Here is a 14,630-nt window from a genome sequence, read left to right as displayed (position 1 = left end):
TACTTTGATTCTAAAAGTAAGACGTTCTCGTTACTTTGCCTTCCAAATGTAAGGTGTTACCGTTACTTTCCTTCCAAAAGTAGGTTGTTATCGTTGCTTTGCTCCCAAAAGTAACACATTACCGTTACTTTACTTTAAAAGTAAAGGATCGTCGTTACTTTATCATACATTAAGGACATTTAACTATTTACGCAAGTATTCAATCCGTTTTCTGCAGTGCATGTTTTCCTCACGCACAAAATGAAACGGATCAAAGAATGTTCAATCCTGACAATAAATCCTCTAATTCGAACCCATCGAGGTAGCGCAGGTAATACAAAGTACAATAAGTAACATTACTCACGGAAGTGCCTAAAACAATTCAGGCTACTACATAACCAAGAACCAAGTCCGATCATTGCTGCTGTGTATGAAGTGGACTTTATGAACATTAACAAACCTTACTTAATAATGAACATATTCAGCGTGGTTGAGAGCAACGCCCTCTAGAATATAACTTTTTTCCTCCAGCTAAGAGTCAACCCTGAGAGTGACGCATTACACATCCTGTCTGAATCATTCAAACCTCTTTAAAAGTGAAAGCCGAACCGTGTCGGACCTTCCCATCTCTCCAATCCGAATCCCAGCATCCACAGCCCGTCGGCAAATCACAAAATCGACGATTAGCAACACTGTCCTTGCTGGAAATTAAAGTGGGTTGCCGTGAGGACTTTCATTTCGCCGAGTCAGTGCATCCAGATAGAGTTGTCAGTGATGGTGGTGCAAGGTCTTGTGAGGATGTAGCATGTCTCGACGTCGTTTCTGGCTCTTGGTGTCGCTCAGCCTCTCTGCCGTTGTCGCCCTGGCTCTAGTCGATCTCTGGTTGAGCCATCCGTTCCTGGATCTCTCCGCGGCGGATTCGAGTTCGATTCCCGGCTCTTCTTTGGAGAAGGAGCTGTCCTCTTCCAGCCTGCCGTCGGTTCGACTCCCCACCGCGGCTGCGCACGTCACAAAGTCCCTCGCAGAGTTGGGGATCCCCCAGCAGCTGAGCGATCACGTGGTGTTCTTCAACAGAGTCCCCAAGGCAGGGAGTGAAATGTTAGTGTTGTTGATGCAGTGGTTACAAGGACAGAACAACTTCCGCCATGTCAGACTCGGAAGGAACCAAAAGAGGAGGCTGAACAGGCTGCAACAGGTTCGAAATTATTATGTTAATTGCAAACTACAGGGTGTTTCAAAAGTCCACAACCCTATTTTTGATTCGTAATAGCTTGAAAACTGCACAAGACGACACCGTTTCTTTTTTATTTTATTTTTTTTATTGTTTTTTTATATATATACAAAACTCCGTCCTTTGAGATCCCTAACCATATTTTACTCCACCTGTGAGCCCAGTAGCAGAGGAACATGAGCGTACCTTAGGGTCTAAATTAGGTAGAGGGGGGGATGGGGACAGAATCGAACTTGGGGCTTAACTTTGATTCGAAAAGTTTTCCATCCCACAAAAACAGCGTCCAGGATTATTTTCCTAAATAACGGTTACATTTGCAAAATCCAAAAATTAGTCTCTATTATTTTGCTCCTGAGATCCAAGGAGGTTAACAAAATTGCTCTTCTTGTAAATTTTAATAAACCTGAATTTTTTAAGGGGGGGAAGGGCCCCTTGCACTCGCTAAGTTACGCCTATGCAAAGGAATGTCCAGACACAGGTTGATTATTATAAGTTTGTTCTTAAGTCCACTTTATGCACAGAAATGCTGATCGTGACTGGACCTGCAGTTTATATTTGGATCCGAGTCACTGTGTGCCTCTATTGGGTAACTTAGTCGGGACCTTTGATAACAAGGTTATGACGTTACCACTATGCCAACCGAAAGTTGGTCACTTTACGCGATCAGCGGACCATATACTAGTTCGGATCCCGACTAGACTCAGTCCCGATTTGCCTTTCAGTGTATAAACTGGCCTAAATAGTCAAGAAGCCATTGGTTTCTTCTTGCCCTCCTTGTCTGAATTAAATGTTTGTTGTTTTTTTTTACATAAACTAGTGGCTATGATTTCGTATACGTGTCATACATACACGTACTTTCTTCTGACAAAACTATTTGGGAAATTCTATGAGAAAGCCTAATTCAGCAAACTCCGGGAGAAGAAATCTCTAACCATAAAATATATAAACTCATATATAATTTTACATTTTCAATGGTTAAATTATTATTAGATTAGCTGTTTATAAAATATAAAGATATTTACACTAAGGAACATCATTATGACCAATATTTTTTTGGCGCATCGTATCAGTATTAAAAAAAAAAACTCAATGCCCTACTGGTGGGGATGTATAAGTAATTTTAGCTTCAAATTGACCGTATATTAAGGGCCAAGCATCCCCACTATATGGCAATAAGGAAAAATTGCCTACTTCTTCTTCTTTGGTCTGTTTCTTTCCTTGTATTATATTTTTCGACCATCTTTTCTGTTTTTCTTTCGTTAATGTTCACATTCTTCTTTATCGTTCCTATCTCTGTGTTTTCCTTCCCATTTTATGTCTGTTTCTTCTTTATTTCTATCGATCGTGTGCTATTTCTCTTCCTTCTCTTGTCTCCTTCTGTCTGTCTGTTTTATTTTCTGTTTCTTTGACTCCCTCTCCTTCGTTCCTCTCTATTTATTTCTCTTTCACGTTTTTGTTTCTCTTCCGGCTCTCTTTCTGTGTTTAACTTTCTTCTGTATATTACTTTTTATCTCCTCTCCTCTCTTCTTTATTTGTCTCATTTGTGTTTCTCTTCTTTTTCCATTTCTCCCCCTCTGTCTTCCTCTTGAATTCTCTTCCTTTCTCTCATTCTGTACCGTTTCTTTAATCTCTCTTTCTTACTTTCTTCTTAACTTTTTTACTTAAAACATAGACACGTTTCTAGAAATATACGTATTTCGGGAAAAAGTCCGAAACGAATGTCTCAGATAAAATAATAAGATTGATTGATTTGTTTTATTTTACTTCGGTTTCTCTGCCACTTTCGGCTAATGTGCGAAGATGGGGATGAGTGATGATATGATGAAATTGATGAATGAACACTCACAAACATCCATGCTCAGGCCGGGATTCGATGCGCGATGTGCTAACCACTCCGCCACGGGGGTCGGCAATAAACTAAGAAAAAGAAAAATGTAATACGTTAATGTAATTTATGGACCTATTCATAACAACGTGTAAATTAATTAATCTCTTTGTAATTACATGAATAGTAAAAAGACGCTATGAGAATAGAGATATAACAGCACATACCGATCGCAGTGGCACAGTGGTGTACAGAACACGCAACAACGCCATGGATCCCGGGTTCGAATCCCGGCCAGGACATGGGTGTTCTTTGTGACTGTCCCTTGTTGTTCATATCACTCATCCTCATCGTCGCGATTATCCAAAATCGACAGAAAAGCGACGCTAAATAACAAAAATCAAATCAAATAACAGCACATATCAATGTCAAAGAAGAAAGAAAAACTTAATATTTATTGAATAGCAAAAGAGGTAGTTCTTGATTAATAGTTTATACACATTATAAGTAGTAGTGTGAATAAATCTTCTTTGGTGTACTACATTTTAAAGCCATATGATTCCAATCGAAACTCCACAAAAATAAATAACTGTCGATAACACAAGAAGAACTAAATAAACGTAATTTGATTATTTAGTATTTTACTATTAAGTACTTGGTAAGTGTTTCAGAGGGGCTCGAACCACCTGGACCCCATAAGTACGTTCTTAGATGTCAATATATCTAACTTAAGTACGCCACTCTTCGCTTTTTGAAGCCGCTTGGGAAACTGTCTGCGAGCGCCATGGACCCAGTCAAAGATTTTATCTGGGAGAGACTGCGTTCAGATTTGTAGATGCAAAGTCTGATGCAGCGATGTGATTTTGTGTCGATGTTCGAAGCGTGAACGGATGGATATATTTCAATACACAATGCGTGACATTTCGCGGGGAACCTGTGACCTGGAAAGCGGAGAACAGCTTTCCAATCATCCGGCATGACCTTTGATTCTGGAACAAAGGAAGCTAAGGAAAAAAAAAAACGCTGTGTGCTTTCCTCTCAAAAATAGCTACAGTATCTTCCAGGGAAAGTAAAACTGCTCAGAATAGAAAAAATGTAATAGGCACGAATGTTTGTTACAAGCGTTGTAACTGCGGTCCACCCATACTTTCCAGTGGAATAGAATAGGATTTGAACAAATATACTGATTTTTCTTGATTTTTTTTTCCAAAATATTACTGCTCGATGCTTTACTTTAGAAGGGCGTTTCTAGGAGATTTGGGGGTTTGACTCCCCGAAACTCCCTTAAAGTAATATACTAATACACAAATACTTATATTTCTATATTTTGTTATTATGCGTCGCTTTTCCACCTCCTTTATTAATCGCTACGATGTGGATGAATTACGAATTGATGACAGGATAGATCATTAAATGGCCAGGTTTCGAACCTGGGACTTTTGGCTTCGTAGCACGTTAAGCTGACTGCTTCGCCACGGAGGCCAGCAATACGTACTGCCGAACACACCCGTGTGTGTATATATTGTGGATAGCGAAACCCATCTCCCTTTTTCTCTTTGCTTCTATCTCTTTCTCTCTCATTCTGTTTCAATCATTTTTCCTATCTATTTCCCTTTGTATCTATATATCTCAATTTCTCCTTGTTTCTATATCTTCCTTTCTCTCTCTTCCTCTTTGTTTCTATATCTTTCTAGCTTTATCTTTCTTTCCATGTATATTTCTCTCTTTGTTTCTATATATTTCTCTCTCTCTTTGTCGTCTTTGCCTTGTAATCAAGGGATCGCGAGTTCGATACCCGGTGGAGGCACATGGTGATTCGGATCCCACTTTAAACTGTAGGTCCAGTTTCGATTAGCCTTACTGTGCATAAAGTGGACTTAAAACAGCAAATCAATCAATCAATCAATCTCCTTGTTTCTATATCTTCCTTTTTCTCTCTTCCTCTTTGTTTCTATATCTTCCTTTTTCTCTCTTCCTCTTTGTTTCTATATATTTCTTTCTCTCTCTTTTTGTTTCTATATCTTCCTTTCTCTCTCTTCCTCTTTGTTTCTATAGGTTTCCTTTCTCTCTCTTTCTATCTTTCTTTCCATATATTTCTCTCTCTCTTTGTTTCTATATCTTTCTTTCTCTCTCTCTTTGTTTCTATATTTTCCTTTCTCTCTCTTCCTCTTTGTTTCGATATCTTTCTATCTATCTTTCTTTCCATATATTCCTCTCTCTTTCTCTTTGTTTCTATATCTTCCTTTCTCTCTCTCTTCCTCTTTTTTTCTGTATCTTTCTCTTCCTTTTTGTTTCCATCTCTCTTTCTCTCCCTCTCTTTGTTTTTATATCTTTCTCTCTCTCTCTCTTTCTCTTTGTTCTTTTGCTTTCTATCATTGTTTCTTCCTCTCTCCTTTCCTTCGTTTTATTTCTTTCTCTTTATTTCTCTCATTCTCATTTTTCTTTATCCCTCTCCTTCTTCGTTTTATCTCTTTGTTTCTCTCATTACCTGTTTCTGTATATTTCTCTTTATCGTTCTTTCTATCTCTTTCTCTATTTCTTTGTTTCTATATCATTCTCTCCTTCTGTATGTTTTTCTTTCTCTTCGTCTCTCATTCTGTGGCTATTATCTTATCTCTTCCTGTCTTTTTTCTTAATGCTGCTACAAATAACATCTACTTTATTTGTAGTTGAAACTTTGTAGTAGATGAGGACAAGTACAGAGTGGGACTCCAGATCACAAGATCATCTGGAGAGAGCGGCTTTCTTCATCGAGATGAGATCACATGCCAATTTCCTCCCAGCCGAGATGGGAAGCAACGGGGAAAGTTGCCTGTGCCTTACTAACGGTTCATCAGAGGTCAAGGCAAGTCTCCGACACGTATGGACCATTCTTCTAAGTCACGTTCGAGGACAGCGAAACAAACGAAAACCTATCTTGCAATAGGACAAACCAATGGGTGATTACTTCGTTCCACCCATAGGCGTTGTTACATAAAAGTGATGTTCTTTTGTTTGCTTGACCTTTGGAACATGAAGTCTTGCATAGGATGGTTCTTTATGTTGAATTAGGTCATCAAACATTGGCTTTTTGAGAAAGGACATTCATTCGGTTTTTGCAGTTGTCATCATAGCAACGAGGACTGGACTTATGGGGGCTTGGGGTTCTCCAGCCCTGGCCTCCGTCTGCAAAGGGGCCTCTAATTGCTTTAAAAAGACAGAAATCGGAAAGAAAATTAAACTTTGGTAAAAATATAAAAAGTATAACTGACATTACTTGACGGGAGGATCATTTAGCCAATACAAAGTCCTGTCACACAATAAATGAAGTTTCATGTTTGAAATTGATGTTCCTTACCTTACTGTAACGGGGATTGTGTGTGTTGGAAAATTAACGGAAATATTATGTTAAATATTGCATTTGAGAAACGCTTCGTGTTGGTTTGTCCGTCTTATTTTTAAAAAAATAGAACACAAGTGCTGGTAATATGATGTTTTTGATATTACATATTTCTTTCTTTTTAATGGTTTCATTATACATGTTTCAATTTTTAGATACATACTTATACAGGGTGTCCCAGTCAAAACTATAGTGGAACCACAAGGAAAGAAACCTGCGCAGACCCCATCGCGCTGGCGGGTGGGGGAAAAAGACAGGAGGAAGAAGCCTTCAGAGTCGCCAACGTCAGTGTTGCCAGACCTATTGATTTCTCGGTAGGATTCCATAATAAACTATTGCTATGGCACCTCCGACGGCCAGTTCAAAAACACGATTCCTGCTCATCTTACTTGAACATGGAGGGGAGATGTGGAGTGGAACTCCACTCAGCCCTGAAAAGTGCTGTTTGAACTGTGAAATTATGTCAAACGCTACTCAATTGTGCTAGGACATTATTTTATTACTTTTACTACATTACTATTTTTAGATGGCTGTATTTTATCCCACCCTAAACTCTATTTTTATTTTAGTTATTTTACGTCGCTTTTGTGCCTCTACGGGTAAGTACGACAATATGGATGAATGAAAAACTGATGAAATGGATGAAGTGACACAAACACAGTGAAACGTCCTTGCCTTACGAGGTAGAAACACTGACTTCGTAGCGTGGGCAAATTATGTTATACATGTATGTGTTTGTGGGTGTGTGTGTGTATTTCTAGCAGATGGAGAGGATGGGTGGCACCCTAGCATAAGCGTTGCTATCTTGAATTATTGAGGAAGACATGCTGTCTAATTCACCAAATATATTTCACATACGTAATGCATTTTTTCATTATGGTGCAGGACGCGTGCCCACCCCTATCGATAGCTGCACACGAACACCATCAGAAGGCAAATTGATTTGTTATTGTTAGCATTCGACTTGAAAGATTGTGGAAAATCGCTGACAACGAAAGGCGGCACGTTAGCTTCATCTGTGAACACAACTTTCTACCATTTCCTGTCATAAAAATTCCTCGCGATAATAGAGGCATCCCAACCCCTTGTGTCGATGCTGAGAAAGGGCAAATTTGAGGGTGTTTTCCACGCACCCTCTAACCGGAAAATGCGGAAGAGATGAAAGATGTTGGTCGGTTCCTTCGGGCGGTTTACTTTCTTTTGTTTGAAACATGTCCACTCCTGAAATGGAGATCTTCGGTATATCTTCGCCAAACACAGGGTGCTGGGTTTAGCACCATTGTTACAAAAGCATCTGTGACGTTTACACCGTAAACAATGCGCGCCACTCCGCCTTGCCGCCCCCCCCCCCAGTGCGCACAACTATGCCGCCCTTCCCCCCCAAGAACGTCGTTCATCCTCTTCTATTAGATTATCGGATTTTGCAGCAGAACTTCTGGTTTCCAAGGAACAATCTCCCGAATTTTTCAAATCTGACCTGGCAACACTGCCCCGAACACCGATAACGGCAGGGAAGTTGCGCGAACGCTTTGGACGGAAGGTTTTTTTCCTTGTGGTCGAGCTATAGCCGGGGGCCTCTCCGATCAACAGTTACATGCCAAGGATCATAAAAACAAATTAAGATTCTGTACTGATGACCTTGAGTACCTAACACGGTTCACGTTACAATAGACTATTCCATTTTACTGGTGCAATATAGACGTCATTTGCCTCATAGACAAATGTCTTTGAGCGGGGCTACTGTTAATTAGGTCACCCAGTATAAGTATGTACAAATTTTACTGGATTTAGTACATAATTATCCAGGCTCTATAAATAAGGATTGATGACAATAATTAAAGAGCTTTTCTGTGCATTACTATTGAATCACCCTTTATATATCTTACAGAACTATCTCTATCTATCCACAGGAGGAATTGGTTGATGAGGTCACCCATATTGTGCAGCAAGAAGCCATACCATTATCCTTCGACCGTCACGTTTACTTTGTGAACTTCACGGCGTTTGACAGGCAATCTCCAACTTTCATAAACTTGATTCGAGACCCAGTGGAGAAAGCTGCTTCAAGATTCTACTACAGCAGAGTGACTCCCAACCCCCGCAACCCGGACCTGAAGTCTGCGAGGGTGCAGCCTTACACCACGAAGTCTGGAATATCCTCTTTCGAAGACTGTGTGTTGTTAAATGACCCAGAGTGCCATTTCCAAAGCGGACTGCAGTACGACCTCACAATACCTTATTTCTGCGGGCACAATAAGTGGTGCATGTGCGTATCATTTCATTCTTGTGTGTGATTACTTGTGAATGGTGAACTTTTTGTGTGCGTGTATGTTTGTGAATCCCCTGCAGTATAGAAGGAGAGTTCCGTACATTCTCGATCTCGACCATTGTGGAAGTGGTGATCGTAGGGAAATTTCAGTCCGAAGCGGTTTCCAAGAAACCAATCTTCAGATATCCTATCAAACCGAAGGACAAGCTGCACGTGTCGCTTCGATTTGTTCGCGCATGCGCGATGAATGCTTTCTAATTGACTAAAGAGGCCCCTGTAGTTTGCCGCTCGTCATTTCGGTGTGAAACCCCTTGTCGCTTCGGACTGAAGGATCGTTAAAATTTAAGTCTACCTATTAATTTACAAAAAGTTAACACAACCGTTTATTTTATTTAAGTTTGAATAGTTTAAACAGGCATAAACATAGATAACGATTATAAATTGCACCACAAAGCGGAGCCTCCGAGATGCTATATATGGGCCTCACACAAGCTTCTGTGACGTCACAGGATTAGTCAAGTATAGTCCCTTTACAGCATTTAACAAAGTGCATTATAAGAGTATAATATTTAGTTTTCTGACTGAATCGTTCTTTCGTATTCGTTCTGAACATTGCTTTCACCTCGATAACATTTCAAATGTTACATGGCATTGGAAAATACATAAATATTATTGACAAAAGTAAGATCCAATCTTTACCGTTCTGTATAATGTACCTTTATTTTTTAAATTAATGAGAGAGAAGGGCGATACAGTTAAAATTGATTGATTTGGTTTATTTTACTTTGCTTTTCTGCTGGTTGCGAAGATGAGGATGAGTGATGATATGATGATGAAATTTTTATGTTTGTTTCTCGTTAGGTTTATACAAGTTGCGTTATTGCAATAATTTTAAGAATTGATTAACGGGAAGTTCAAATTTGTATTACTATTTTTTTTGGTTGGAATAATTTACACGACGGGAAAGTCTTCGAAGAGATTGTGATCCAGATATCTTCCATTTTTGCTGCATTGTTGATATTTTTTCATAAAATGTATCTTTTTTCCGTTTTCACCTAAAATTTTACCTAAGATGGATTTTTACATTCGGAGTCATTCCATGCGAAATCAACACAGCCTTTGACCTGACCATCTCCGATTTTCATGAAATTTGGGGAGTTGAAACTATGCATGGAACTTAGTAAGTATAAAAATTTTTAGTTTCGTGCGTCTTGTAATTGTTAAATTATTCAAGGTCAAAGTTAGCATAAATTGCCCTTTTTGAGCCCGCTTAGCTATACTAAATCTGCTGTAACTCCGCCCCTATTTTGCCTAGGAAGCTCAAGTAAAGCTTATTGTACAGTGAATTGAACAAGCTTTCCAGTGATATATAACAAGCCTACCTTTGGATAAAAATATAATTTTGTCACGTGACCTTGACTTTTGACCTTGAATATCTCAAAACATGTCATCACCAAAAATCGTGAATAAAATATATTTGGTCCCTCATACCATACTCTAAAACATACCAAAAAATCATTCTGGGACTGCAATGGAATCAGAAGATACAAAATAATATGTGTAACTATGTGACTGATAAAAGCCCCATTACATGAACTATGAAGAGTCAAATGTCCCTTAACACTCCCTACAAAATGTGAAGGAGTTATCCTGGGTATAATTGGTCATAAAAGAAATAGGTTAGGCACATGGAGATCCCTAGCCGTGTGTGTCAAGCGCAGATCCGTCATATTGTTGACCGCCATATTGAATTCAACGCAAACTTTCCAAAGGAAAGGGGGTGATGTGATATATCAAATGAGGCTAGAATTTCACGAGAAATGAAGTGACGAAGGATTTTCCAACGTGTCTTACGCCAGCAAAAAGTTATACACATATCTTTCACTTACGATATATGCACATTATAATGTTGTCAATGTTCCTGTGAGCACACTCGTTGACGTCTCTCACACTCGCATAGAACATTTGGTAATGTAGCATGTGCAACAACATCGCAAGCAGCAACTATGCCTTCTCTCAGATGGTCAATATCAGGGACTTTTAGTGCATGCACCATTCTCTTCAAATGTTTCTGAAGGTAAAAGTCCTCCTAAGATGTTAGATCTGGGGAATGTGCAGGCCTTTTAATAGATCCCCGTGTGCCCATCAATCTACCTAGAAAATTACCATGAAGAAATTGCGAAAATGTCCACATAGTGTGGTCACACTCTGTCCTGTTTCAAAACTCTCGAAAAGTGCCATATCCCGTAAGCAAGGGTGAAAAAACCTGTTCACTTAACAAATCCAAGTAGCCCTCACCATTTAAGGTTCCGTTGTTGAATATGGACCAACCATTTCCGTTCGCCATACATTATACCACATAATTAGCTTACCAGCAACAACCATTCGACTGAGCAAATCACAGGTATTGCATATTATTTTTATTAACTTCACCGTGAACATAAAAATTTGCCTCGTCACTAAAGAATTTTTCATTCCGAAGGAAGTGTCACATAATTGTTTGAGATACTTTTTCCAATATTCTTCACTATTCAACTATTTGGTGAATGTAGCTGATTAAAATCATACGCAATGGTGCGTATACTTCTTTCTCTCCCAAGATGTCAGCTTGATCTCGATGAGTTCCTAACACGTTAGGAGCATTCCAATGCTTTGTTTTTAACACCTCTAAAAGGAGAAAATGGTTACAAGCATGCAGTAATAAATTTTTGCTGGTTAAATATATGTTGGAAAATCCTTCGTCACTTCATTTCTCGTGAAATTCTAGCCTCATTTGATATATCATATAACCCCCTTTCCTTTGAAATATTTGCGTTGAATTCAATATGGCGGTCAACAATATGACGGATCTGCGCTTGACACACACGGCTAGGGATCTCCCTGTGCCTAACCTATTTCTTTTATGACCAATTATACCTAGGATAACTCCTTCACATTTTGTAGGGGGTGTTAAGGGACATTTGACTCTTCATAGTTCATGTAATGGGGCTTTTATCAGTCACATAGTTACACATATTATTTTGTATCTTCTGATCCCATTGCAGTCCCAGAATGATTTTTTGGTATGTTTTAGAGTATGGTATGAGGGACCAAATATATTTTATTCACGATTTTTGGTGATGACATGTTTTGAGATATTCAAGGTCAAAAGTCAAGGTCACGTGACAAAATTATAGTTTTATCCAAAGGTAGGGTTGTTATATATCACTGGAAAGCTTGTTCAATTCACTGTACAATAGGGGCGGAGTTACAGCAGATTTAGTATAGCTAAGCGGGCTCAAAAAGGGCAATTTCTGCAAACTTTGACCTTGTATAATTTAACAATTACAAGACGCACGAGACTAAAAATTTTCATAGTTACTAAGTTCTATGCATAGTTTCAACTCCCCAAATTTCATGAAAATCGGAGATGGTCAGGTTAAAAATTGCACATATCTGTGTTGATTTGGCATGGAATGACTCACGTAACATTGCTCTTATCGTGCAAGGTACTTTTTTTGGTAGCTAATATGGTTTCCACTTGTCTTTAAGGGTTCTGAATGATCCTTGGGCGTTGGAAATGGCAAAAGCCAACGTGGAGCGATACTTCTCTGTGGTCGGAATACTGGAAGACCTGAATACCACGTTGGCAGCCCTTGAGAAGAAGTTACCGTACTTCTTCAGAGGTGTCCGCCAAATGTACTTTAAGGACCTTGTAGGTAAGTCAATGAATGCTTTATCAACGAAAAATGATTTCTATTGGTGGAAGGTGGAAAGTAGAGTGGTTTGGGGTAGGATTGGAAAGTAGGGGTTGCTCCAAAAATCCATCTCTCCTGGGCGAAAATGTTATTTTGAGGCCCCCCCTGGAAATTTGACATTCTTAATCATTTTCTAACCCAAGATGATGATGATTATGGAGCCACGGTGATCTAGTCGGTAGGGCGTCTCACTGCCAGGACGTAGACCCGGGTTCGATTCCCGGGGTGGTCGATTTAAGATCGGAATATTTCCGGCCTTTTCCCTGCATAAAGCGCCTCTGGGGATCACCCAGCCTCAAATCAATGGGTACCTGGGTTCAACTCTGTAGGGTAAAGCGGCCGGACCGTGGTGGTGATCATTTCATCTCGAAAATGACCGAGATTGGCCTTCACCCACATCTTCTAAATGTGCCTTCATGCCACCATGGCACGGGGAAATTTACCTCTAATATATCTTTATTTAGCGGGAGAGGTTCTCTCACTAACCCTTAGCAGGAAACAGATTTCATGTTGTCTGCGCATTGAGTATAAATGCAATTATAAAATAAAAATAAAACAAAATGCAGATAAAAATTAAGACAAAAATCATAAAAGCAACACAGAACTAAGAACTCTAAATATATATAATTAAGAAATCGTGTATTCATAAGTGCAATCAGATAACCATTAGATATCAACAATAATTAAGAAGCAATAGAATATAATAAGATAACTGGTGATAGTACAATGATTGATTGATTGATTTGCTGTTTTAAGTCCACTTTATGGACAGTAAGGCTAATCGGGACTGGACCTAGAGTTTAAAATGGAATCCGAACCACTATGTGCCTCCCACCAGTTATCGAACCAGGGACCCCTTGAATAGGTGATAGTACAAGGTTCAATTCAAGGATCCAATAACTTCTAAGAAAACTTTAACATCGATTAATTGTGGGTTGTAATTGTATTCGTGTGAGCTTCTCGACAAATCTTTCGCTTTTGATTTGAAACCGTGCGGTTGTGATTGGTTATATATTGTTGTGTTCAGTTTATTCCAGTTGAGAAACTAATGGTTGCTTTAGAACTTAGTATGTATGACAGATGCATATTTTAGATTACACGACTAGGTGAAGTTGTAGCTAGTGTAAAAGATAATGAAAGAAAACATAAACAATTAATACAAGTATAACGGTAAAGCATTACACCTTTTTTTTATTTTTCTCAGAACCTCATAAAAACAGGAACAAGAGCAGGCCAAGAGAGCTGAGCCCGGAAGTACGTAAGAAATTGGAATCTGTCCTTGAGAAGGAATATGACTTCTATTATTTCATTCGCCGACGATTATACCTCCAGCTTACAAACTAATGCCATTGACAATACCTCATTTTGTGAAAATGAATTTGTGTTAAGTGCCAACCAGCAAGAAAACAGTGAGCAGAAAAGAGAATCTAGTGTGTATGTGCGGGTCGCCGTGTGTGTGGATACTAATTTTTACTGGCTTCCTCTTTTTCTCCTCTAGTGAAGTGGCTAATAATAATCAAGATTATCCAGTGGCGACGCTCAAGGGGTCAAAGGTGGGACACGACCCCCTAGAAGTTCGGTTGTCCTCCAACAGCAATTTTGTCGTGACTGTATGAACTTTACGAATTTCTGAAAACTTTGTGTTCACCATCTACCACTCTTTCCTTCCTTCCAAATTATTTGTGTCGACACTACTGAGGCTATCTCTTCCCAGTAGGGTTCATTCCATTGGTTCGGATGAAACTTTATAATGTGGGTCCATTCTTGATTAGTCTACATGCACAATAGTGATTTAATAAATACAAATCTTTTCCTCATAATGTTTCAACGGGGAAAAATATTTATATTAAAATCACATTTTAAAAATGTTGTATTTGCTTTTCTCTGTGTCCATTCTGATATGTAAATAAATACCTTCTACTCAACGTTAATCTAATGAGGAATTATATCTTTCATTTAGATAGCTTAAGGTATTGGGCAGTCCCCAGTAGGCTCAAGTTTACAGGCCATTTTCTCAATTGACCAGTTATTATCAGATTTGGTTCATAAAAATCATAATCGAATATCCTGAATCAATCTTGTAAATTTGAGAAAGAATTACAACTCTATTATTGAACTTAATTTAAGTTGTGTATATATATATTTGTGTGTGTGTGTCAATTTCCCCCCCCCCCCCAGCCAATGCTACCTTGACAAGCTGTACAATTTTA

General features: G+C 38.9%; 1 protein-coding gene across 1 annotated transcript; it reads left to right on the top strand.

The window, feature by feature from the left end:
* The first annotated feature begins 740 nt into the window (after positions 1-740).
* On the top strand, positions 741-14,227 carry LOC145989559 (uronyl 2-sulfotransferase-like). The gene is made up of 4 exons (XM_083124864.1): positions 741-1,174; positions 8,325-8,680; positions 12,215-12,381; positions 13,625-14,227. Exons 1-4 carry the CDS (start codon positions 785-787, stop codon positions 13,762-13,764), a joined length of 1,053 nt encoding a protein of 350 aa, XP_082980990.1. The 5' UTR covers positions 741-784; the 3' UTR covers positions 13,765-14,227.
* Positions 14,228-14,630: the final 403 nt, after the last annotated feature.

The sequence above is a fragment of the Lepisma saccharinum genome, chromosome 1 (assembly GCF_977018435.1).
Source record: "Lepisma saccharinum chromosome 1, izLepSacc3.1, whole genome shotgun sequence".
Lineage (NCBI taxonomy): Eukaryota > Metazoa > Arthropoda > Insecta > Zygentoma > Lepismatidae > Lepisma > Lepisma saccharinum.
Note: the sequence above shows the minus strand (reverse complement) of the source record. Positions and strands in the feature narration are given on the sequence as shown.